General features: G+C 34.2%; 1 protein-coding gene across 4 annotated transcripts in view; it reads right to left on the reverse strand.

Moving 5' to 3' along the window:
- CNTLN (centlein) overlaps positions 1-27,719 on the reverse strand; it is a 326,116-nt gene that overhangs the window by 176,713 nt on the left and 121,684 nt on the right. For 2 of the 4 annotated variants that reach the window (XM_021063278.1, XM_021063273.1), the window contains exons 7-8: positions 25,850-26,012; positions 9,366-9,560 (exon numbers count right to left, since the gene is read on the reverse strand). In XM_021063278.1, the coding sequence (XP_020918937.1) occupies positions 9,366-9,560; positions 25,850-26,012 (358 nt within the window). The remainder of the gene's footprint in view (positions 1-9,365; positions 9,561-25,849; positions 26,013-27,719) is intronic. The other 2 variants (XM_021063284.1, XM_021063282.1) reach the window with 1 other exon arrangement.

A 27,719-nucleotide genomic window follows, 5' to 3' on the forward strand; every position in this document is an offset into this window, starting at 1 on the left:
ATTTCACATGTGAAGAGATGTAAAAAGATAATTCCATGCAATCAAAACAAAAATGTGTGGGGGTAGCTATAATTATATTCTAAAATGCACTTCTATCCAAAGACTGCAAAAAAGAGAAAAATAAGTTCATTATATAATGATAAAGGGGTCAATACAACACAAAGATATATCATTTGTAAATATTTATGCACCCAACAAATGAGCATCTAAACATAAAAGGAAAAACTGACAGACTTGAAGGGAGAAATATATAACAATATAATAACAGTAAGGGATTCAATACCCCACTTTCAACAGTGGATAAATTATCCAGACAAAAAGCCAAAGGGAAACATTGAATTTAAATGATACCTTAGATCAGAAGAACCTAAATTATTATTGTTCTATGATGTTTAACATGTTTTGTCAAAAATACTAAAAACTGGGAGTTCCCGTCGTGGTTCAGTGGTTAACGAACCCAACTAGGAACCACGAGGTTGCGGGTTCGATCCCTGGCCTTGCTTAATGGGCTAAGGATCCAGCTTTGCCATGAGCTGTGGTGCAGGTCGCAGATGTGGCTTGGATCCCGTGTTGCTGTGGCTCTGGCATAGGCGGACAGAAAATTCAATTTTGACCTCTAGCCTGGGAACCTCCATATGCCATGGGAGTGGCCCAAGAAAACGGCAAAAAGACAAAAAAAAAAAAAAAATTCTCATCAAAAGAAAAAAATTGTAATTGTGTGAGGTAAAAGATGTTAACTAAACTTATTGTGGTAATCATTTTGATATATATATACATATATAAAACAATTATGTTGTACACCTTAAACTAACACAGTGTTATATATTAAATACATCACAATAAAAATAGGAGGAAATTAAAACAAGTAAAATCAGACAAAACAGACTTTAAGGCAAAAATTGTCACTATAAAATGACATTTTAAAATGATACATAAATCCTAAAATAAGTTATTCCAAGTATAAATATATATGCACCTAACAGCAGAGCCCCAGAATACATGAAGCAAAAATGGACAGGATTGAGGTGAGAAACAGACAAATAAAGGACAAAATACCTAACAGAAGATGAACAAGGAAATGTAAGACTTAAAGAACACTGCAAGCCAAACAGAGCACCCAAACAGGACACTCCACTCAGCAAAAATAGAATACACCCTATCTTTAAGAATTATGTCCTATTACCCATAATAAAGGACAAAATGAGTGAACTAAACAAAGCACGAAGGTTGAAGCAAAGAGAAAAAAAAAACCTTTTGAAAATATAAGAGTCAAAAAGATATGGCACATAGTGACAAGGTCTAATATGTACGTAATTGAAATCTCACGAGGACAGGAGAGAAAGAATACACAGAGCCATATCTGAAGGGATTTTAAGCAAGACTTTTCCAAGAATGAAGAAAATCATATAAAGAAAAACCTTTATAAACTCTAAAGCACAAATAAATCAGAAAGATCACATTTAAACAAATCATATAGAAACTGCTGGAAAAAAAACTGAGAAAAATGTCAGAGCGTGAAAAAGTTTCCTTCAAAGAAGCAAGAGAGAGCTAACTTGCTTCTTCAACTCAAAAATATGGAAGCCAGAGGACAACCCCTATCATCCTTAAAACACAGAGAGAAAAAGATTCTGCAATTCTAACTACCTAGAAAATATCATTCAGAAATGAAGGCAAAAAAGATATTCTCTAATAAAAATAAAATGAGAGAATTCACTTTCAGCAAACTCTCACTAAACAAAATGCTTTAAAAAGTGCTTAATGCCGAAGGCAAAAGATCCTAGAGGAAAACAGAATTGAAGAAAAGAATGAAGAACTGGGGAGTTCCTGTCATGGCTCAGTGGTTAACGAATCCACATCCTCATGGATCATAGTACTAGTACTACTAGTACTGTTACCCAACTGGTATCCATGAAGATGCGGGTTCAATCCCTGGCCTCGCTCAGTGGGTTAAGGATCTGGCATTGCTGTGAGCTGTGGTGCAGGTCGCAGACACAGCTTGCATCTCACATTTCCATGGCTATGGTAAGCCAGAAGCAACAGTTCCAATTCAACTCCTAGCCTGGGAACTTCCATATGCTGTGGGTGCAGCCCTAAAAAAAACAAACAAAAAAAAAAAAATTAAGAACTTTCAAAAGTAAGTGAGGAAATAAAGGAGTTAGAATGTATTCAGTTCCTTGTATAAAAAATTAAATACACTCTGATGTTAAGTAGGTTATTTAAAATATACTCTAAAAAGTCAAAAGACTGGGAAGTTCCATCAGTTGAGAAGATTCCTATCAGATTAAATCTCCTTCAAATAACTTTCTAAACTCTGAGCAAAATGAAAAAAAAAAAAAAAAAAAAAAAAAACGCTGCCTGAAGACAACAGAAAATGGTCAAACACAAGAACAATCTAGATAAGAACTGATACTGGGAAAACAGAATAACACTAAGTTTCTCAGTTTTGTGAATTTTTATCTGAAAGAGTTTCATAACAGACATGATGTGGGGAGGCTAGAATTCCAATAGAAACTTGTAATTTTACTGGCTTAAAGAACTATAGGACAGGAAATTCCCATTGTGGCTCAGCAGTAACAAACGTGACTAGTAACCATGAGGATGTGGATTTGAGCGCTGGCCTTGCTCAATGGGTTAAATATCCTGTGTTCTTGAGCTATGGTGTAGGTCACAGACATGGCTCAGATCCCGGTTGTTGTAGGCTGTGGCTATGGCCAGGAGCTGAAGCTCTGATTCGACCCCTAGCTGGGGAACTTCCATATGCCGTGAGTGCAGGCTAAAAAAAACCAAAGAACAAAACAAAACAAACAAAAAAAAAGGACAAAGTTCGGGTCTACCACAGCAGCTAGAAAGAACAGAAATTCCAGAAGAGTGAAAGCCAAAATAATGCAAAACTATGACTGACAGCTGAAGCATTCACACACTGTGCAGACTTCTAAGCAATCCAGATAAATTTAAAATAACTTGAAAGCAATTTACCTCTTTCCACACGAAGGAAAACAAGGCTTGGAGTTTAAGTCTAACTTATTTAAATACTGAGAAGAGGGAGTGGGAGGGAAGAAGAGAGAGAAAGACAGCTCAGAACTTATGACTAATACCACAGAAACCAGAGTCTCTCTAAAATATCTATTACTATATAAATAATCCAAAATTATTAGACATAGAGAAAACATTAATATATGACCAATAGTCAAAAGCAAAGGAAAACAACTAAGTCATTAAATCCAATGAGACCCAAAGATATAATTAAAATATAATGATCTTTTTTTGCTTTTTAGGGCTGAACTCACAGCATATGGAAGTTAGCAGGCTAGGGGTCGAATCGGAGCGACAGCTGCCGGCCTACATCACAGCCAGAGCAACACAGGATCCGAGCCACATCTGCAAGCTACACTACAACTCATGGCAATGCCAGATTCCTGACCCACCGAGTGAGGCCAGGGATCAAACCCTCATCCTCATGGATACTAGTCAGATTCGTTTCCATTGTGCCACAACAGGAACTCTTAAAATATAATGATTTTACAGAATCTATTTTAAATATTATAATAGAGACATAAAGAAAAATATGTAAGATATTAGCATATAGAAAAACTCCACAGATATATACATATTTATAATAATAATTCAAATGAAAAATCTGGAACAGAAATAAACAATATCTGAAGAATAATTAACAGAAAAAAAAACTTAATAGAAAACTGAAGATAACAGAAATGTCAGTTAACTGGAATAAAAATTAAAATAAATTATATAATCTAAAAAATACAGATGAAAAGATCGAAAAAAATAAAGAGAGACATTGATTTTTGGAACAAGGAAAAGTCTAACATAAGTGAAATGGGAATCTCAAAAGGAGAAAAGAGAGAAGTTGGAAAAATGTAGGAGAAAATAACATCAAAAATTTCCTCAATTCAGTAAAAAAAAAATATTATTTACAAAAATCTAGAAGCTTATCAAACTGCAAGAAGGATGACTGCAATGAAAATCACAGCTGAGAATATCATAGTTAAAATGCCTAAAACCAAAGGTAAAATACTGGGGAAAAAAAGTCAGACAAAACTGACAGATGACATTTAAGTGAACAATAAAAACAATTCCCACATTGTTAAAAACACTGGAGTCTAGAAGACGGAAAAGTGACATTTTAAAATTTTTTTGAAAAATATATAGTTAATTAACCCAAAAGGAAGGAAGAAAACTAGAACAGAGAAACAAAAAACAGGTCAAATGGAAAACAAATGGTAATATGGTACACCTAAACCCAGCCATATTAATAATTATATTAAACTTAAATGGATTAACCCTGCAATGAAAAGGAAAAAACTGTCCCAAGGAATAAAAAAATAGGATCTAACCAGGTACACTTTAAATACATAGTTAAAGACACCTATAGGTGAAAATTCAAAGAATGGAAAAACATATTACCATGTAAAATGTAGCCATTAATACACTGTTTGGCTATATTAACACCATAAAATTAGATTTCAAATAAAGAGAATATTAGTATAGTTAAAAGGGACATTTTGCAATGGCAAAGGGTTTAATTAGTCAGAAAGACATGACAATCATAAAACACCACAAAACGGCTTTAAAATATATGAAGCAAAAATTGACAAAATTAAAGGGAGAAACAGAAAAATCTATAATCATACTGAAATGTTTTAACAACTCTCAGCTACTGATAGAAAAACTAATTTAAAAATTAAGGATAAAAATCACTAAAGACAGAAGATCTGAACACTGCCAACCACAATGACAATTAATATTGATATTTAAGGACCACTCTGCCCAATAGCTGCAGAATACAAATTATTTTCAGGTACAAGTAGTATATTCATCAAAACTATATGCTGAGCCATACAATAAGTTTCAATAAAATTTCCAAATACAGTAATCTTACGGAGTACTATCTCTGACCATAACAGAAGTATACCAGAAATGAATGAAATAAAATACACGGGGAAAAAAACAAATATTTCAAAAGTAAACACTATACTTCCAAATAACTAAAGGGGTAAAAACAACATTACAAGGGAAATTGGAAACATTTCTAACTAAATAATTATTTGTAAAATTGACAAGCCAATACTAAAAGTTCTATAAAAGGAGCAGAGCAAGAATACACAGAGCATTCTTGAAAAAGAACAAAATTACCTCTACTACCCTCATTTCAAGAGTTCCTATAAAGCAATATATATTAGTGGGTATTTTTCTGGACTCTATTCTGTTCTATCGATTATTTTGTCAATCATTATACCAATACCACACAATCTTGACTTTTTAGCTTGATAAATATGTCTCAAAATCAGTGTATATCTCCTCCAACTTTATTTTTTATGAAACTTGGTATTTCTCTTTTAGATTTTTCCCTTGCATTTCCCGATAAGTTTTAGAATAGGCTTGTATTTATCTAAAGAAATACATTCTCCTAGAATTTTCATTGTGATTACATAATAGATCAATTTGGGGAGAACTGATATTTTGACAATATTGCATCTTCTGATTCATGAATTTTAGCACAGCTGTCCACCTGAATCTGTCTTTTAATTCCACTTTTGTATGTCTTGTACTCTTCAGTGTTTAGGTCTGGTGCATATTTTGTCAAATTTTTCCTTAATTATTACATAAGTTTTGATGTTATTATAAATGGTCTTTTAAACTTCAATTTCTAATTATGTGTTTCTAATATTTAGAAATATAATTGACTGTTGAATACTGATGTTATATCTTGCAACACTGCTAAATTTACTTACTATTTCTAGGAGCTTCATCATAGACTCAGTAGGCTTTCTATACGGATGCTCAGGTTCTGTGAATAAAAAGAGTTTTACTTCCTTATTTCTAATTGGTATGATTTTATTTGTTTCTTGCCTTATTGTACTAGTTAGACTCTCCAGTACACTGTTGAATAAAAATGACTTGTTCCTTATGGAAAGCATTCAGTGTTTAATAAGCAAGAAATAATATGTCTTACACAATCTCTTCTAGTGATGTGAAAAAGAGAGAATACTTTGCAAGTCATATTAGGACATTAGCATCACCTTAATATCAAAAATGTTAACAAGAAACATTCAAGAAAAGTACAGCCCAATATCCCTCATAAATACAGATGCAAAAATCCTAAGCAAGATATAAGCAAATTGAGTTCCATAATATATAAAAATAAAAAACATTACAGTGAAGATATGTTTATGTCAAAAGTACAAAACTGAATTAATAGGTGAAAGCAATCAATGTAATTAACCTTGTTAACAGAATGAGAAAAGCCCATAGCATGACCTTAAAAGGTACATTGTGTAAATCAATACTTGTTCATGAAAAGACTTTCATCAAAATATAAATAGATCAAAACTTCATAATATGATAACAGATATTTACAAAAAAAAACATAGCATATAGAGTGTTTAAATGTGAAATAGCGTAAGTTTCAAAAACAGCAAAACTAATCTATGATGATAGAAGTCAAAACAATGGTTACTTTGTAAGGGTAGCTACTAATTAGGACCACTAAGGAAGTTTATTGAATAATGGTAATAGTCTATATCTTGATCTGTGTGGTATTTATATGGATGTGCTAATCTGTAAAATGTCATTGAATTATACACTTAAGGTTTGTACACTTTACTATCTGTATGTCGCACTTCAATAAAATTGTTTACAAAAAATTTCAACAGTGTTTTTCATGAAACTATAAATTTTCCTTAAAGTTATATATCTAAGTGCTATCTGCCAACATGGCCACCACACTTTAAAGAACAGTAAGAAAGTAAATCTATCAAATATAAAGACATTACAAAGCTATACTAATTAAGATGATGTAACATTGTCTAGTAATACAGAGAATACAAAGTCTAGAAAGAAACTCGCAAATATATTGAACTAATACATATGAAAGAGCCCAGCACTATACAAGAAAAAAAGGGGGATAATTCAATGGGTTGAACCAGAAAAACTGGCTATTATTTGGAGACAAATAAATAAAAATGTAACCTTACTTTATACTGTACATGAAACGCAATTCCAAATGAATTGTGAATATAAATGCATAAGCAGAGCTTTAAAACCTTTTGAAGAAAACAGAAGTGCACATATCTCTGGATTGGGAGTAGGGAAGGATTTCTTAAATGAGATACCAATGCACTAACTTTAAGAATTTCTGTTCATCATATGACACATTAAAGAAAATAAAAAGACAAGATAAACACTGAGAGAAGATACTGTCACACATTTAACTTACTAGAGATTAATATCAAAACATTTTACAAACTTTCACAAATCAGTAAAAAAAAAAATCCAGTAGAAGAATGTATAAAAGACAAACAGATATTTTGCAGGGAAGGGCACTCATTTGGCTAGTAATCATTAGAAGACATATTTTATCAGTAATATATAGATGATAATCAAAATTAAATTACTTTATACTAATTCAGTTGTCAACAAACTAAGCGTGACAATACCAACTAGTGAAGAAGATGGGAATCAACCAAATCTCTTAAACGTTGTTGGTATGAGTAAAATTTATGAAAACTACTTTAAAAACTAACTGACCATTACTTTGTGAAAGTAACATTTTCACACTTAAATTCAGAATTTCCATTCTGAAATACGTATTTCACCAAAATGCATGCACGTGTGTACTAAGAATTATTTATAAAAATGTCAATTGCAGCATAACACTTGAGAGTAAAAAACTGGAAATAACTATAATACACATCTACAAAAGAAAGGACAAGTAGTTATGATATAATCATATACAATAGGATATTTTAAATCAGTAAAAACAAATGAAGTTATACCAAACTTCATAGATGAAATTTAACACAGTAATGAGTCAAAACTGCCAAACCCAGAGTTCCCGTCATGGCTCAGTGGTTAATGAATCTGACTAGCATCCATGAGGATGCACGTTCGATCCCTGGTCCTCCTCTGTGGATTAAGGATCCAGCGTTGGCGTGACCTACGGGGCAGGTTGCATATGCGGCTCGGATCCTGTGTTGCTGTGGCTGTGGGGTAAGCCAGCAGCTACAGCTCCAATTCCACCCCTAGGCTGCGAACCTCCATATGCCACAGGTAGGGCCCTAAAAAGAAAAATAAAATTGCTAAACCCCAGGCAAAAGCACATTATGATACATTTTTACAAATGACAAAACCAAAAAATAATCTATTTCCTCACAAGTTTGTATGTAATAAAACTTTCTAAAAAATAATCAAAATGATAAAAAGTTTAATGGTTACTCTGGTAGGAGAATCAAGGTACCAGAAAAGAGAGGAGGATTTAAGTAGATATAAGTTATTAGTAATTTCCTATCCTTTGATTAGCTGGTGGGACCAATAATTTTAAAAAAACTTAAAATAAATATGCATGTAACAAATAACTATGTCATGATATAAATTTTAAGACTAATCCAATTCTATGCACCTGATGTCCAAAAATGCAATATAATATTATCAAAACAAATTTAAAAACTGTTGTCTCAATTTTGTGTGGTTAGCAAGACAAACTATTCTGGGTTGAAAAATTACTGCTAAAGGATCATTAATAAACATTTAAGCTCATAAGTATATACTCATGTTAATTTCAAATTTAAAGAAAAACTAAGTGTCTTAAAAACAAATACATTTATAGGAATAAGATTTTTTTATAGTACATATTTAGACCTGAAAGTTACCTTGAAAATTACTTAAAAGAGGTACCACTGATTATTTTTATATATGACAAACTCTGCACTTGACACACATTATTTCTTTAATCCTTACCAAACTCTATGACAAAGATATCATTAAGATCAAAATTTTATTCAGGAAGAAAATTTGGCTAAAAGGGTTAAGAAATATGTTCAAGTTTATAGGGCTCATAAGCAGTGCTATATCTTGATCTCAGGTTTATTTGAATCCTGAACCTGCCTATTTATCTATACATTTGTACTACCTCACTTAACAGCACAGAAAATAGGTAGAAAAGTCAAGTAATCTGCTCAAAATCATCTATCAAGGTAGTGGCAGAATTGGAACTAAAAGATATTAATTACCATACACCAGAAATTATGGAAAGTACTCTGTGAGACTTCCTATTCAATATTCTTTTCATTCCATTACCCCATTCAATAAAAATGGGCATGCCCTACTAATTTCCTCTTCATTATCGTATATTAGCCAAATGTTTCATCCCAACATCAGATACACAGTGTATTTCTATATATATAGTATTCATGTCTACAGATCACAACAATAGCACAATGCAAAACTATCTGCCACGTTTATTCTAATATGTGCAAATTTATTTAAATATCTGTGTTTTAGTCAATTGTAGGAAACAATTTCATATGATATTATAGTAGGTAACAGGTTAAGAAAATGTCTCTCACCTGTTCCGAGTGGTCTGAATCACATTCTTGAGGCAAAGGACAGAGCGCTCCTTTTGATTCCTGAAGCTTTTCTTTTAATTTAACATTTTCTTGCTCTTTTTGAAACAGCTGATCCTGAAGTTGAACAACACTTTGTCGGAGCTTAGCTTCACTTGCCTTTGTGGTTTCAAAACAAATGTGTAACTCATTGTAAAGCTGTTTCAAAAAATATGTCCCAATTTATTAGTAATAAATCAGATATGTTTGTGTATATATATATTTAAACATACATATGGTCTATATATGACACAGTTTTCACCCTCAAGTTACTTCAATAGTCTAAGAGAAAAAACAATATATATCGGAGTTCCCGTCACGGCGCAGTGGAAACGAATCCAACTAGGAACCATGAGGTTGCAGGTTCAATCCCTGGCCTCGCTGAGTGGATTAAGGATCTGGCATTGTCATGAACTGTGGTATAGGTCGCAGACTCAGATCAGATCTGGCATTGCTGCGGCTGTGGCGTAGGCCAGCAGCTATAGCTCCGATTAGACCCCTAGCCTGGGAACCTCTATGCCACAAGTGCGGCCCTAAAAAGACAAAAAAGAAAAAAAAATATATATATATATTTATATATAAGCACACAGAAAACTAAATGATATAATAATGTATCAATATGAAACTCCACATGATCTTAAAAATGCAATATGTTTTATTAACCAGTTGTAATATAGGAAAAATGTGCTAAAATTCTAAGGAGGATGCAAACATTTAAGATAGCTATATTAATATTGGAGGGCTTGATGAAAAAGAAAGGACATGAATTGAGCCATGATAGCATTATAGAGAATGAAAACAAAGAGTCATCCTTAAGATAGAAGAAATATATTAAAAAAAACTATGTACAGTGGTATGAAGAAACAGGAAGGAACATAAGATATATCAGCCTAATTGGATTCAATATATACATTTGAAAAAAAAGAGATAAACTTTGAGAGTTCATTAAGGTTGACTGATATATTTCCATTTAGTGTAAATTAGCATCTACTGCCAAAGTTGGGGAGAAGCAGCAGAAGGAATAATAAGAGCTAAACAATAAGACTGTAGATGGAAGGTAAAGACTTTTGAAGGCCAAACTAGGGATGATAGACCTGCTCCAGTAGACAAGAGGAAAATCACTGAAGACCTTGAACAGAGTGATAAACAGAATCAGTGTTCCAAAGTCATGACAGATAATTTTAACTTTTTAACTCGAGGTAACACGAATTAAATAAATTTAAAACTAGAGTTTATTAAAACTGTGAGACAGCATATGTTTCGTAAGTGGTATTCTACAGACAGTCACATATGGTAAACAATGGTATTCCTCCAATACACCCAAACTTACTTGCTGATGAAAATCCTAACTTAAAATTGTGATTTAGTGAGGAATAATTCAATTTGTCTCAGTTGATATTCATTAAAAAATTTGTAGGTGTATTTGCTGACAACATTGGGAACATGACCTCAGGATTAAAATTTGCTTTAAAAAAAAAAAAGGCTAATACTGAGATAGTGAGACCTTATAAGAAAAGCAAAATCCCCAAGGGTAGAATCTTAAAACTGTGTTGCTAATAACAGTAGGTTTTTGGGTTTGCTTATCCAATTCAAGACACAGAAAATCTTTGATTAGTAGGCCTTGCCTCATGGAAAGAAACTTAACTACATAAAAGTTGGCAGAGTACTCTTCTGTTTGTATGCTATAGTTTAAATTTTTTTAAGTTTAAAATGAAGTTCTCATTGTGGTTCATCAGGTCAAGAACCCAACTAGTGTCTGTGAGGAGGCGGGTTCGATCCCTGGCCTCACTCGGTGGGTTAAGGATCCAGCGATGCCACAACTCTGCTGTGTTAGGTTGCAGATGCAGCTCGAATCTGACATGGCTGTGGCTATGGCATAGTCCTGCCAGCAATGCCACAACCCTTCTGTGTTAGGTTGCAGATGTGGCTTGAATCTGACATGGCTGTGGCTATCGCATAGTCCTGCAGCCACAGCTCTGATTCTGCCCTTAGCCTGGGAACCTTCATATGCCACAGGAGTGGCCGTAAAAGGGAAAAAAAAATTTTTTTAATAAAAAAGATTTGTGAAACCACTTTTGTAATGCTTTTTTTCAGACATATACTTTGTCCAAAAAACAATTCCCTCCAAATCACTCCTCTGACATTCAATTAGTTTAACATAACTTATTTTTTGTAAAGGATTAATACTTCTACATTATTGTAGATACTTTAAATAATCCATTTCACTTTACAGTCAAAGTCCAAAAAAATTTTAAAAAGGAAGGGTTGTCTTTATGATTTGTAAAGAATCAAAGGATGTAAATATAAACTTTCCCTTCCAATTACTTTTATACCAGGGAGTATGTCCAATGTCCTTTCCACAGCTGATACCATTGGAGAGTCTAGGAGGGAAGAGAGAGTAGGAACCTGACAGCTTGGAGGAACAATGAAGGGATCGGGGTGGGCCTTATAGTGACCTATCCTGTGCCATGCTGCTACCTTCATGATTGAGTTTAGGGTAGGAAAAAAGAGCAAAATTTGGAAATAAGAGCTAAGTTGACCACAGAGAAATGAAGCTAGGATGAGTGCCAACAGCATACAGAGTCACTAACTCAGTGAAAAGATTATTTAACGCCTTTCTCTTTTATATGCTTTATAATATGAACCAGCTTTTACTTTTTAATCAGCACAAATCTTTAGAGGAAAATATAGAACATAATATTATTAAAGAATGCATAGTTTTCAAATTATATACCTCAATAATTTTTAAAAGTTTACAGATTTGGAATATTTGAGAATTATGAGCACAAGTAAGTATTGACAAGCTTCTTTCCCATTGTGCAAAGGGCAGGCATAATAAGAGTGCATCATCAGGAATGAGGACTGATTTACTAGCCAATAGTGCCATGGATATAGTACATTTTCCTCTTGGGTGTCATGTCTTGGGATCTTCCTTCACAAATGTAAGGCCTGGGCCTATTTTCTTCATGTAAGAAGGCTCTGTCTTAATGTCTCCTTTCTTGTCTCTTTTCTTCTCTCCCTTCTTTCTCACTTCCATTAAAATGAAGACTAAAATCTCTCTTCTTGTGTTCTCTATTGGCTCTGCCATTCAATTTATGCAGATGTACTTCCTATTCAGAAGTCCTGGCTTGATCTCATATGTCTGGGTGGGCAACTCAAGACACTGAGGCAAATCTTATCATTCTCTAAAAATATGCATCCCTCAAAGCTGCAGGTAAAAAAGAACTGAAAAGCCTGAAACAGATGACCTAGATCAGCCTAATTCTAGGAATTGGGACAAACTTTCTATTACTCCTTAAATACATTCTTAGCTCTTAATCCTAAAATACATCTCCTACTTGCCCATTTTCTTTTTTTTTTTTCTTTTTTTTTTTTTTTATTTTCCCACTGTACAGCAAGGGGGTCAGGTTATCCTTAGATGTATACATTGCAGTTACAGTTTTTCCCCCCACCTTTTCTTCTGTTGCGACATGAGTACCTAGACATAGTTCTCAATGCTATTCAGCAGGATCTCCTTGTAAATCTATTCTAGGTTGCGTCTGATAAGCCCAAGCTCCTGATCCCTCCCACTCCTTCCCCCTCCCATCAGGCAGCCACAAGTCTCATCTCCAAGTCCATGATTTTCTTTTCTGAGGAGATGTTCATTTGTGCTGGATATTAGATTCCAGTTATAAGTGATATCCTATGGTATTTGTCTTTGTCTTTCTGGCTCATTTCACTCAGTATGAGATTCTCTAGTTCCATCCATGTTGCTGCAAATGGCATTATGTCATCCTTTTTTATGGCTGAGTAGTATTCCATTGTGTATTTTCTTGATGGCTGATTGGACTTCACTTTCAATAAGATCACTTAGCTGTGGAGTTAAAAGTAAAGAAAGCAAAGACAGCCTTCCAGTCATTATTAATTCTAGGCCCCAGTCCACCAATAAAATTGGCTAGAAAAGCCTTCAAGGAGATTGTCTATTTTTATCTCTAAAAAGTTTTTTGGTGACAAAACCTCAGGATAACAGAATTGTTTTTTTTTTTTTCTCTAGTAGATTTTACAAGGAGGCAAAGATTTAGGATGTTCTAATTCCCTGGTTAGCCACTATCTTATTCATATCCCATAATAATAGCAGAGTGAGTAAAAAAAAATAGTTATCAAGTGAGTAAATTAGGTAATATAACAAATTCATTCATCTACATAGTTTTAGGCATCCTGATTAGATATCCTTTTTATCTATTAGCAATCACAATTAGTTTCAGAAGTTTTTTCTACAATTTCTTGCCTCTGATAGTTGAAAAATCTGGAATAGACCAGAATTTTTTATAATATTTTGGGCTATAAAATTTTAATCATACATTCCCCTATACACTTTAGAAGTATCAACTGTGATAATCCATAAGCAATTTATTATGTTTACTATTCTTCAGGTTATTTTTATTGAAGAAATTAAAGTGAAAAACAGTAAGAGGATTGCTAGGGGATAGAAAGCAAGTTATCTCCAGAAAGAGCACCCCAAACTCCAAGTCCTTTAATTTTCAGAGGCTAAGATTGAAGTACTCTTATTCTCATATTTTTATCAGTGTTTTTGAACAAGATGATATGTTATTTACCTTAACAATTTGCAAATGTATAACTTCTATGACCCAATGACTAATTTGTTCAAAGAATACAATTTTCCATGTTAGTAAGTTACTATTTGCTACTCTGAAACAATAAATTTTACCAGTGAAAACTATATGTTTATAGAAGAAAATGAGAAGAAGAGAATCTGATCAAACATGCACTTTAAATTAAAAATATGTATAACCTAACTCCTTATTTTCCTGGATTAATAATAGATTGTGTCATGTAATTATCATTAAGTAGAACAAAAAGTGATAAAATACATATTTAGTATCCCAAACATGTTAGATGGTCCAGAAGTTGAAAATGCTTACAATTCCTCTATATTTACACCATACAGAAGTACATAAACAACATGCAAAGACAGAAAAACTAATGTAATTTATATAAATGGCTACAAAATGCTCAGAGAAAGGAAATACACTAGCTTCTTTTTATTTCTCTTGATGGGTGTTTCTCTTCTAGAGCAGTCCTAAGCATTATTTGGTAGGTAATTTGTGTTTGAAACTAATGATTTGTTATGGTAATGATAATATGACTCACGTCTTTTCTGTGCTCAACATGTTAAAAATTTAAATCACATGATTATTTCAATAGAGGCAGAAAAAGCATTTGACAAAGTCCAATATCCATTCATGATAAAAACTCTTACCAAAGTGGGTATAGAGAGAACATACCTTAACATAATTAAAGCCACTTATGACAAACACAAAGCAAATATAATACTCATTGGAGAAAAGCTGAAAGCCTTCCCACTAAAATCTGGAACAAGACAAGGATGCCCACTCTTACCACTGCTATTCAACATGGTACTGGAAGTCCTAGCCACAGGAATCCGACAAACAAAAGAAATAAAAGGCATCCAAATAGGAAGAGAAGAGGTCAAACTGTCACTGTATGTAGATGACATTGATACTACACATAGAAAACCCTAAGGCCTCAATCCAAAGACTACTTGAACTGATCAACAAATTCAGCAACATAGCAGGATATTAGATTAACATTCAAAAATCAGTTGCATTTCTGTATACTCAAAATGAAACATTAGAAAAGGAATACAAAAATATAATACCTTTTAAAACTGCACCCCAATAATTCAAATACCTGGGAATACACCTGACTAAGGAGGTAAAAGACTTATATGCTGAGAACTATAAACCATTAATCAAGGAAATTAAAGAAGATGTAAAGAAATGGAAAGATATTCCATGCTCCTGGGTTAGAAAAATTAATATTATAAAAATGGCCATACTACCCAAAGCAATTTATAGATTGAATTCAATACCTATCAAATTACCCATGACATTTTTCACAGAACTAGAACAAACAATCAAAGAATTTATATGAAACCACAAAAGATCTAAAATTGCCAAAGAAATCCTGAGGAACAAAAACCAAGCAGGAGGCATAACTATCCCAGACTTCAGGCAATATTATTACAAAAGCACAGTCATCAAGACAGTGTGGTACTGGTACCAAAACAGACAGACAGACCAATGGAACAGAACAGAGAATACAAAAATAAACCCAGACACCTATGGTCAGTTAACCTTTGACAAAGCAGGCAAGAAATAAAATGGAAAAAAGTCTTTTCAGCAAGCATTGCTGGGAAACCTGGACAGCTGCATGCAAATCAATGAAACTCTAACACACGCTCACACCATGCACAAAAATAAGCTCAAAATGGCTGAAAGACTTAAATATAAGACAAGATACCATCAAACTCCTGGAAGAGAACATAGGCAAAACATTCTCTGACATCAACCTTGTGAATGTTTTCTCAGATCAGTCTCCCAAAGCAACTGAAATAAGAGCAAAAATAAAATAATGGGATCTAATCAAACTGACAAGTTTTGCACAGCAAAGGAAACCAAACAGAAAACAAAAAGACAACTCACAGAATGGGAGAAAATAGTTGCAAATGATGCAACTGACAAGGGCTTAATCTCTAGAATATATAAACAACTTATACAACTCAACAGCAAAAAAGCCAACAACCCAATTGAAAAATGGGCAAAGGACCTGAATAGACATTTTTCCAAGGAAGATGTACAGATGGCCAACAAACACATGAAAAAATGCTCAACATCCCTGATTATTAGAGAAATGCAACTCAAAACTACCACCTCACACCACTCAGAACGGCCATCATTAATAAGTCCACAAACAACAAATGCTGAAGGGGGTGTGGAGAAAAGGGAACCCTCCTGCACAGTTGGTGGGCATGTAAATTGGCACAACCACCATGGAAGGCAGTATGGAGGCACCTTAGAAAACTATACATAGAACTATACATAAGACCCAGCAATCCTACTCTTGGGTATATATCCAGACAAAACTTCCCTTGAAATAGACACATGCACCTGCATGTTCAGTGCAGCACTATTCACAATAGCCAAGACATGGAAACAACTCAAAAGTCCATTGACAGATGATTGGATTAGGGAGATTTGGTGTATATATACATGATGGAATACTTCTCAGCCATAAAAAAGAATGAAATAATGCCATTTGCAGCAACATGGATGGAACTAGAGACTCTCGTACTGAATGAAATAAGTCAGAAAGAGAAAGACAAATACTGTGTGATATCACTTATATCTGGAATCTAATATACAAATGAACCTTTCCACAGAAAAAAATCATGGACTTGGAGAAAAGACTTGTGGTTGCAAAGCGGGAGAGGGAGGGAGTGAGATGGATGGGGAGCTCGGGGTTAATAGCTGCAGACTGTTGCCTCTGGAATGGATTGGCAATGAGATCCTGCTGTGTAGCACTGGGAACTATGTCTGGTCACTTATGATGGAGCATGATAATGTGAGAAAAAATAATGTATACATATATGTGTGGCTGGGTCACCATGCTGTATAGCAGAAAACTGACAGAACACTGCAAACCAGCTATAATGGAAAAAATAAAAATCATTATATATAAATAAAAAAAATTTTCTCTCTTCACCTTGGTTTCCCTTACTCATTCCCCTTATTTTACCACTGAGGGCAATTTTTTAAATCTTTTCAGATAACTAAACACTATGATATAAGTCAACTTTTAATTAAAAGTTGAATTCCAGAACTGATATATTTTTCTGGGACCAGGTAGAGGAGGGAGGGGGCAGGAACAAATCAAGTAAAAAATTTACAGTTCAAAAAAAAACTTGTAGGTCAAAAAGTTTAAAACTGCAATGCTACAGCAAAATAGAAGAAACCAAATTTCTACAATCAGGAGAAACAGTGGCTGAAGATGGGATAATGATGGGGGCTCTTTTCACAGAGGGTGATAACATGCTGGGCTCTCCTTTCACCAAAAAGAATGCAATGGAATATTTTAAATAACATTTAACTTAGCAATAAAGATAAATTTCCCAACATTAAAAGTTATTGAGGATCAAGAGAATTTTGAGTAGAATGAATAATGCAAGTTTACAGACATCTTTAAAGATAAGACCACATTATCCCATGAATAACTGAACTATACTGTGGGCTTTATAATAGTTTAACATTGTGGGTTCTAGACTCAAGATTACCTAGATTTGAAGTCTACTACCTGGTAGCTGTTTAACTTTAGACAATACTGTAAGTCTCAGTTGCTTAATCTATAAAATAATAAAGGATAATAATATACACAATATACCACACAGGGTGGTTGTGGGGCTTAAACAGTGGTGCAAAATCCCTTTTCCCAGTGGCTAATATACAGTAAGCTCAATAAATGTTGACTACTGCTATTATTTTATGGTTGCTGGAGGTGACTTACATTCATACCTCCTCTTAAAAAAAATATTTCTAAAATAATGTGTGTAAGTGTAAATGCAAATTTTCCTTCACTTATAGTACAATTTTATATTTTTGTCTTCATTTATGACTATGTTCCGTACAGAAGGCCTTCCAACTTGTATCCTTAGTTCTTCTACATTCTTATACCACTCCAGAACCATTTACTCACTAAAATAATTAAATATTAAATGAATTATAAAAATATTTAAATTAATATAGAAATACATGCCTGTGAAGTTTAAAAATAATCTTACAATTCAAATAAACACCTATGACTTTTAAACTGCATTATCCAAAGTGGGAAAGTGTTGTACATAATTCCTCAAGGTTCAAAAATTAATCACTGGAGTTCCCATCGTGGCGCAGTGGTTAACGAATTCGACTAGGAACCATGAGGTTGTGGGTTCGATCCCTGGCCTTGCTCAGTGGGTTAACGATCCGGCGTTGCCGTGAGCTGTAGTGTAGGTTGCAGACGCAGCTCGGATCCCGCGTTGCTGTGGCTCTGGCGTAGGCTGGTGGCTACAGCTCTGATTCGACCCTTAGCCTGGGAACTTCCATATGCCACAGGAACAGCCCAAGAAATGGCAAAAAGACAAAAAAAAAAAAAAAAAAAATTATCACTTACTGATCATTTCTCATGTGATAGGCAGGTCTCCTGCAAACTCCATGATCTTCTGTGCTTTCTTACTATTTAATAACTTAAACAGGCTCTGTTTATGTATGAACTAATTAAAAGTGAATTGCACAACATTAACATCATGTCACTAGATTTTTTCATAAAAGGAACTGTTTCCTGAGGACGTATGTACTCTCTAATACCAATAGTCTAAATTGACAACAAAGATACGTTTATCGCAGGTTAATTTATATTAATGAAATGTTTCAATGGTATATTTGATTAACACTGGAAAATACGGTTAAATAAGTTATTCCCAAAATAGTTATATGTCATGACATTCTCTTAAAATAACGTCAAGTGAAAGATATTAGGGTATTTGTACATATTTAAAAACTTGAAAGGAACTATTCAAAATGTTAATGGTATTTGCCTCTATGAGATGGGATTATAAAGTTTTTTTCTCTGTTTTTATGGATAACTATTCATACATAGACAACCAAAGAAATATTAACTGTAATGACTACTACCTGTAGGCAAATTTTATGAAGTATAAATAAATCATCAAGGACTTCTGAATTAAGTCTAGTTGACCATACTAATGAAAATCTTATGAACAACTTCAAGGATCTAAAAGAGCATCAAAGTTAAAGTACTACAATGAGAATTACAATTTCAGAAAGGGTATCAAGTTAAAAATTAGTAATGTTCTCCCTCCAACTTTCTAGCCCCTGGAGTGGTAACTTTCGAAGAAGAGGGAAAAAAAAAAAAGGAAGTTCAAACTACAGGGAAAAAGAAAAGAATGAGTAAATACAAGGAAAAGTAAACCAGCTCTCTAAAGCAGCAGATCTGCTTGCTTTTTTTTTTTTTTTTTTTTTTTTTGCCTCCATGCTATTCATAAGCACAACACATTGCCATCACAGCTCTCATTATTATCAATTATGATTCTTGGAGGGGATAGTCATAATTTTCAGAGAAAGTCTGCATGGCTTCAAATACTATCCTCCAGATCAAAGTTCAGGTTCTGACAAGTTCTCCAAAGAGGAGTGTATAAACTCTACCTCTCCAAATTAGTAAAGGTGCCAACTAGGGAATTTATGGCTTCAGTTACAGTTCATGGAAGTTATGAGAAATCTGTCTCGTTGATATCTTCTTCTCAGAATAAACATCACTAATATCACTTCTAGTTTTTTTTATCCCTAACTTAGGAATCTGCCCCAGCTATGTTCTCGTACTTAGCACTACTATTAGAATATGTGTCATTCCTACATCTCCCATTTAATGTCTGTTATCAAGTAGATTTTCAGCTGTGATAGATGAAGAATAAAAGCAGTAAAAAGGTCATCTATGCAGATAACTGAGGGAAGGAATTTCAGGAACTGAAACCAAGTACAAAGACCTTGAGGTTGAAGAATACCTCATATGTTCAAGCTAAAGAGCAAAGTTAAATGTGGCTGAAGTAGAGAGATGAAGGAAAAGGCAAAGATGAGATCACAGAGGTAATGCAGAGCCATATGATGCAGAGTCTCACAGATTGTAGTAAGAATTTGGCCGTTTACTTTCAATGAAACAAGAAACCAGTGAAGGGGGTTGAAGAGAGGACTGACTTGATTTGACTTACCAAGTTTCAGCAAGAACAACCTGGCATCTATGTTGAGAATGAACTCAAAGTGGGTAAGGACAGGAGCAAAGAAACAAAGTGGGAAGCTACTGCAATCACTCAGGTAATACAAGTTAGTGGTCACAGCAGGGGTAGTGGAAGTAGTAGGATTCCAGATGCGCAATGAAGGCAGAGTGGACAATACCTTAGATTTGAACATACGAGGTTTGAGAAGCTCAGGAGACAACCAATTTAAGAGATGCTAAGTAGGCAATTAGATACACTTTCCTAGAGTTCAGGGAAGGGATCCAGAGCAGATAATCAAATTTGGGAGCCATGAGCATATAGACAGCATGATTTTGAAAGCCTAGGTGAGTGGATAAAATCATATAGGGTATGAATTTAAATGGGGGCGGGGGGGAAGATGTCCTAAGATTTTGGCTTGGAACATTTTAACATTTAGAGTAACAAGGGTAGACTAGAAACTGAAAAGGAACAGCTAGAAACTGAAGGAAGTAAACCACACAACTGTGAAGTGCTTTAAGCCAGTAAGGGAAAAAAAGTGTTTCAAGGGAGTCATCAACTGCAACAATGTTGCTGAATAATAGGGGTAAGATGAAGAGTGCTATACAGATCACTGAATTTAACAATGAGGGAGTCACAAATGATTCTAAGAAATTTTAGTGGAGTGAAAGGGACAAAAGCTTGATTGGAAGAGGTTGAAAAGAGAGCAGAAGAAAACTTTGAGAATCATTAATACAATTCTTTCAAAGAATATTGTTGGAAAATGAAAGGAAGGAAGGGAAGGGAATGAATAAAGTGGGGTCAAGACATGTTTTTTTTGTTGTTGTTGCTTATTTGTTTTCCTCTTCCGTGCATATCAGAGACATAACAGCATGTTTGTATGTGGTTGGGAATGACCCAGTAGGGAAAAACAACACTGTGGAAGAGATGGGGAAGACCTCCTTCTGTAGGGAAGTTTATAATAAAAAAAAAAAAAAAGTTGGGAACAGAGACCTTAGTAATCAACAAATTATACTCTGGTAAATCCTCACTGTACTTCATGTTCCTATTGGAGCATGGGAAGAAGGCAGAGAAGAGCAAGAGTTACATGTACTGTCATGGAAATATAGCCAAGGCATATTATTTGAAAACAGCAAGTTAAAGAACAATAAGTATGGAATAAATTAATTGATATTAAAAACATAAGATGCCTAGGTTTGTGACACGTGTATATGTATACACCCACGCACAGTATATAATGCATGCAAAAGGTCTGGCATGACTACTCAGATGATCTCTCCTGGGGAGGATAATGAACTGGGAAGAGTGGAAGAGAACTCAAATGTTACATCAGCACTATATGAACATCTACATCATTTCAATTTTGTATAGTATTTCATGCAATTCTTGCGTAACTTAAAAAGAGGACATAATTTTAAAATGTTCTGTTCTTCTAAAGAAACTCAAGGACAGACTCTTCAATATTAACAGTGGTAAATTTTTGCCTTTATTTCTGTTGCCTTGGAAGACCGACCAAAGAAGACATTTGTATGGTTGATGACAGAGAATGTTCTGCCTATGTTCTCTTCCAAGAGTTTGATGGTGTCTTGTCTTACATTTAAGTCTTTAAGCCATCTTGAGTTTATCTTTGTGCATGGTGTGAGGGTATGTTTAACTGATTTACATGTGGTTGGCCAGTTTGCCCAGCACCACTTGCTAAAAAAACTGTCTTTTTCCCACCTTATATTCTTGCCTCCTTTGTCGAAGATTAGTGTCTGGGTTTATTTCTGGCTTCTCTATTCTGTTCCATTGGTCTGTACGTTTGTTTTGGCACCAGTAACACATTGTCTTATCATAGCTTTGTAATATTGCCTGAAGTCTGGGAGAGTTATGCCTCCTGCTTGGTTTTTGCTCCTCAGGATTGCTTTGGCAACTCTAAGTCTTTTACAGTTCTATGTAAATTTTTGGATGGTTTGTTCTAGTTCAATGAAAAATGTCTTGGGTAATTTCACAGGGACTGCAGATTGCTTTGGGTAGTATGGCCATTTTTACAATATTAAATCTTCTAACCCAGAAGCATGGAATATCTTTCCATTTCTTTGATTCCTCTTAATTTTCTTGATTAATGTTTTATAGTTCTCAGCATATAAGTCTTTCACCTCCTTGGTCAGGATTATTCCCAGGTATTTGATTTTGGGGGGTGCAATTTTTAAAGGTATTATATTTTTGTATTCCTTTTCTAACATTTCACTGTTATTATACAGAAATGCAATTGATTTCTGAATGTTAATCTTGTATCCTGCTACTTTGCTGAATTTGTTGATCAGTTCAAATAGTTTTTGGGTTGAGTCCTTAGGGTTTTCTCTATATATAGTATCACATCATCTGCACACAGTGACAGTTTTACTTCTCTTCCAATTTGGATGCCTTTTTTTTTCTTTTGTTTGTCTGAATCCTGTAGCTAGGACTTCTAATACTATGTTGAATAAAAGTGGTAAGAGTGGCATCCTTGTCTTGTTCCAGATTTTAGCGGGAAGGCTTTCAGCTTTTCTCCACTGAGTATTGCATTTGCTGTGGGTTTGTCATAAGTGGCTTTTATTATGCTAAGGTATGTTCCCTCTATACCCACTTTGGTAAGAGTTTTTATCATGAATGGATGTTGGACTTTGTCAAAGGCTTTTTCTGCATCTATTGAGACGATCATGTGGTTTTTGATTTTTCTTTTGTTAATGTGGTGTATGATGTTGATTGATTTGCCTATTTTGAACCATCCTTGTGAACTTGTTCGTGGTGTATGATCTTTCTTATATGTTGTTGGATTCACTTGGATCTAATCAAACTGACAAGCTTTTGCACAGCAAAGGAAACCATAAAAGAAAAGAAAAGAAAACCTACAGAATGGGAGAAAATAGTTTCAAATGATGCAACTCACCAGGGCTTAATCTCTAAAACAGACAAACAACTTATACAACTCAACAGCAAAAAAGTCAACAACCCAATTGAAAAATGGGCAAAAGACCTGAATAGACATTTCTCCAAAGATATACAGATGACCAACAAGCACATGAAAAAATGCTCAATATCCCTAATTATTAGAGAAATGCAAATCAAAATTACTATGAGGTACCACCTCACACCAGTCAGAATGGCCATCATTAACAAGTCAACAAACAACAAATGATGGAGAGGGTGTGGAGAAAAGGATACCCTTCTAGACTGTAGGTGGGAATGTAAATTGGTACAACCACTATGGAAAACAGTATGGAAGTAACTCAGAAAACTAAATACAGAACTACCATATGACCCAGAAATCCCACGTTGGGGTATATTTCTCAATAAAATTCTCCTAGAAAAAGATACATGCACCTGTATGTTCACTGCAGCACTATTCACAATAGCCAAGACATGGAAACAACCTAAATGCCCAATGACAGATGAATGGATTAAGAAGATGTGGTGTATATATATATTCACAATGGAATATGATTCGGCCAGTAAAAAAGAACCCAAAAAAATGCCATCTGCAGCAACATGGATGGAGCTAGAGACTCTCATACTAAGTGAAGTAAGTCAGAAAGCGAAAGACAAATACCATGCGATATCATTTATATCTAGAATCTAATATACAGCACAAATGAACCTTTCCACAGAAAAGAAACTCATGGACTTGGAGAACAGACTTATGGTTGCCAATGGGAAGGGGGAGGGAATAGGATGGTTTGGAAGTCTGAGGTTAATAGATTCAATCTATTGCATGTGGAGTGGATAAGCAATGAGATCCTGCTGTATAGCACAGGGAACTATATCTAGTCACTTGCAATGAAACATGACCGAGGATAAGGTGAGGAAAAAATGTGTGTGTGTGTGTGTGAGACTGGGTCACTTTGCTGCATAGTAGAAAACCAATAGGACACTGTAAACCAACTACAATGGAAAAAATAAAAATCATCAAATAATTTTTAAAAATTCAGAATGGTGGGAACCTACATTTGCCACAGGTGTGGCCCTATAAAGACAAAAGACAAAAAAAATAAAATAAAAATAAAAATTCAGAGTGGTAAAGTCTGGGGTAAGAGTCTCAGACAGGAGGTTAGAGAATTTTATTTTTTTATACACTCTATATTATTTGAAAATTTATCACAAGTGTGTATTACTTTAATGATAATCACTTTAAATAAAAATTCTTAAGTATTCAGTTGTTTGAAATTATTTAGAATCTATTAAAGTTATCAGGTAGGTTATAAAAAAAATGGTTGCTCTCTGCAGAGGCTGCTAAGGAGAATCAACCAAAAAGAAGAATAAGGCTAAAACAATTTATCTTAAATTTTAAGATAAGCAAAGCTGAAACAGAAATCTTAGAACAAAAGATTGAAAAAGGAAATAGCAAAGGAAACACTGCCTTTTTCTTCTTTCTTACAAAGTTCTTTCTTGCTAAGAGGAAAAACAGAAAAAGTATTTGCACACGAGAGAAAAGGGTTATAAACTTTAACAACAAGCAACTCTAAAGTCATATTTTAATATTAATTGCCAAGTGTTGAGGACTTTTAAGTAAAAATCAAGAAAGAGGGAGAAATGTTTGAGTTAAATACGTAAGTGAAAAAGAGCAAAAAAAATGAAGTTATTAATAAGGTCCAATAAGGACCTTTCAAGTCATTTTAGCAATGGTGTCTGGTTTAGAAACAAAAGCATAATGGGCAATCCCAGTATATAAACCAAAAGGTGGAGCTGTTCAATGCAGAGTGGAGAGGATAGGCACTACCCACATCCTGAGAAAAATCTGAAGGGAGCACAGAATTTAGACTGGAAAACCACTGTGCCAAAGCAGCATTTAAAAATATGTGTTTAGGAGTTCCCTGATGGCCTAGTGGTTAAGGATCTGGCGTTGCCACTGCTGTGGCTTGTGTTTAATCCCTAGCCAGGGAACTTCAGCATGATAAGGGTGCAGCCAATAAATAAATAAACAAATATGTTTAAAGTTTAATAACTAGCTATTTATTTCATATTAATTATATATATTGGATTTTCACAGTGTGGTTTTAGAAGAACAAGTTTAAACAGAAAAAAAATCCCCAAATAATACACACCACTATTTAACCTCTCTAAGCCTTGGCTGCTTCAACTGTTAAGAAGAAATAACATGTATCTCATAGGGATGATCTATGTCGAAAGTATATTATTTATACAAATAATATGCTATACAAAACATAAAGAATTCAATAAAAGTGGTTTTTTTTAATTACTGGCTATAGTTATTGCTGCTGAGTCAGTAAGCACACCTAAATAGCTGGGTAAGCCTTCCTGACAACGGGCTCCTTAAACTACAAAGTAACATGACTACTTAAAAGAAACACACAAAATAAAGAGAGAAAAATCCTTGTTAAATATTGATCCTGAAGACTTCATCAGCATATCCATCTGTGTTTGTGCGGATTTGCCAATAAAATATGAACAAATTCTATAATGAAAGACTGCTTTAGATCATAAACTAGAATCATACTTGATGAGTAATTTCTCACTATAGAAGGCTGAATAATCCCATTTCCTAAATCCTTCCTGGTTTAGGGGCTCCAGTCCTAGTATGTTTCGTAGTAGACATCAAAACTCCAATTTATAAAAACAATATCCTATAGAATAAATCTTTATATATTTTAAATGTTTAAGCTTTAATAGCCATAAGAAAACTCACATAACTTTAAATATTACCAAACTGAATATTTCATTTTTAATTTTGAAGGAATATAGAGAGCAATAAATAAATATTGAAATGTGAAAAGATTTGAATTCTATATATTTTTAGAAGTTCATACATATAAATTTACATTTTTATGACAGAATAAAAGCATACTTTTTGATACGATATACTTTCAGCTGTGTGAACATCTTCCTGGTTCCTCAGTACTTTCTGTGTGTCCATATTCAGAACCTGAAGCTGTTGGATCAGTTCTGCTTGCTGTGCTGTGTGTGCACTGTTTTGTTTGTAAAGATTCTGCAGCTCCTGCAACTCCTTCCTGTGCAAAACAAGCAATAAACAGAAGCATGAATAAAGATCATCTCAGTTAAATAATTGTGTTCACCTAAGGTTACAGATCGGCTTCCAATTTTTTCATCTATTATTTTTTACTGCAGGCAAACACAGTGATAAGAGAGATAACATATAAAGTATTTAATATTTATCACATACACCTAGAAAGTATTGATAGAACTACTATGACTTTCAAAGCCAAATACTTATCAATTTTCTTTTATAGTCTGAAGGTAATAAAAACCCTGGATATACAGACATAGTACCACCTTCTTATTGAAATTAAGTTACACTTTAGTTTCAAGAATTGACAAGCACTGATGCCAACAATATTATCAGTTTTGAATGTAAGGTAACTCAACCTTTCATTTTATATTTCACAGGACTTTAAATGTATTAAAAAGGAACCCAAAAGGCAAATTAAGTTTTCAAACCAAAGTTCCTTAAAGCACCACTAGTTTGCAACCTCTGGGGCCTGGGATTCCTGTGACTCCTCTAATCCAGCTTGAAGGAAATAATGAGATTAAAAAAAAGTCAGAAGGAAGGAGAGCAATAGGAGGTGAATCAGTCCTTCCAACTTTCTCAGAGTGAATTTGGTAGGTAGGAGGACAAATGAACTGGAGTGACAGTACTGATGCATCAAGGATCTAGGAAAATCATACCTCTGGGAGAGAGGTTTCCAGATTCCTGTGGTGGTGAATTTTGTGTGATACAGATCATATAAAACTGGAAAATATTTTGTAAAATCAATTTGAAGAGGAAAATATGTAAACAGATACGTTTTACAGAAGTATACTTTATAGCATATATTGTGAAGACTTTTTTTGACCATGCCTGAAGTATGTGGAAGTTTCTAGGCCTGGGATCCAACCTGTGCCATAGCAGCAACCTAAGCCCCTACAGTGACACCACCAGATCCCCAATTCCCTGTACCATAAGGGAACTCTTGGAGACTATTTATTTTTTTTAATGGAAACTTCTTTATCTATAACCTCAAACTGGTAATTCATTCACATAAGATAAATCTTAAGAGAAAGAAGGAACAAAAAGATATGCAGGCAGTTGTTGAAGATGGATGAATAATAATATAGGATAAATGAGCTCTGCTTTTTTAGAGATATAGAATATTAATGTTTTCCAGTTATGACAGCAACCCTTGAACGCACACCACCATCTACTTTAGTCCTTTTGATATAACTAAATATAACACTGGGTCATTTACAAAAACCAGAAACTTATTTCTCATAGTTGGGAAGGCTGGAAGTCAGACATCAGAGTGCCAGCCATAGTCATGTGAGGGCCCTTTCAAGGCAGCTGACTTCTTGTTATATCCTCACACATTGGAAGGCACTAGGGGGTTCTGGGAGGTCATTTTTATGAGAGTGCACACTATTTACATCCATGAGGGTTCTACCCTCATAACCGAAGCACCTCCCTAAGGACCCCACCTTCTAATGCCATCACATTAAGCATTAGAATTTCAACATACACATTTTGAGTAGACACAAACATTTAGACTATAGTACTGTTTTTTCTTTAACTATTCAAAAAATAGTTCAAAAAAACCTATTTAAAAAAGCTGCATAAAATAACAGACCAAAAATGGGGGAAGGGAGAGAAGAGAATCAATAATGGAACAATGCCTTGAGGAAATATAAGAAAAGGAGAGAAGGGTCCCATACTGAAATCATGT

Source organism: Sus scrofa, chromosome 1 (assembly GCF_000003025.6).
Source record: "Sus scrofa isolate TJ Tabasco breed Duroc chromosome 1, Sscrofa11.1, whole genome shotgun sequence".
Classification (NCBI taxonomy): domain Eukaryota; kingdom Metazoa; phylum Chordata; class Mammalia; order Artiodactyla; family Suidae; genus Sus; species Sus scrofa.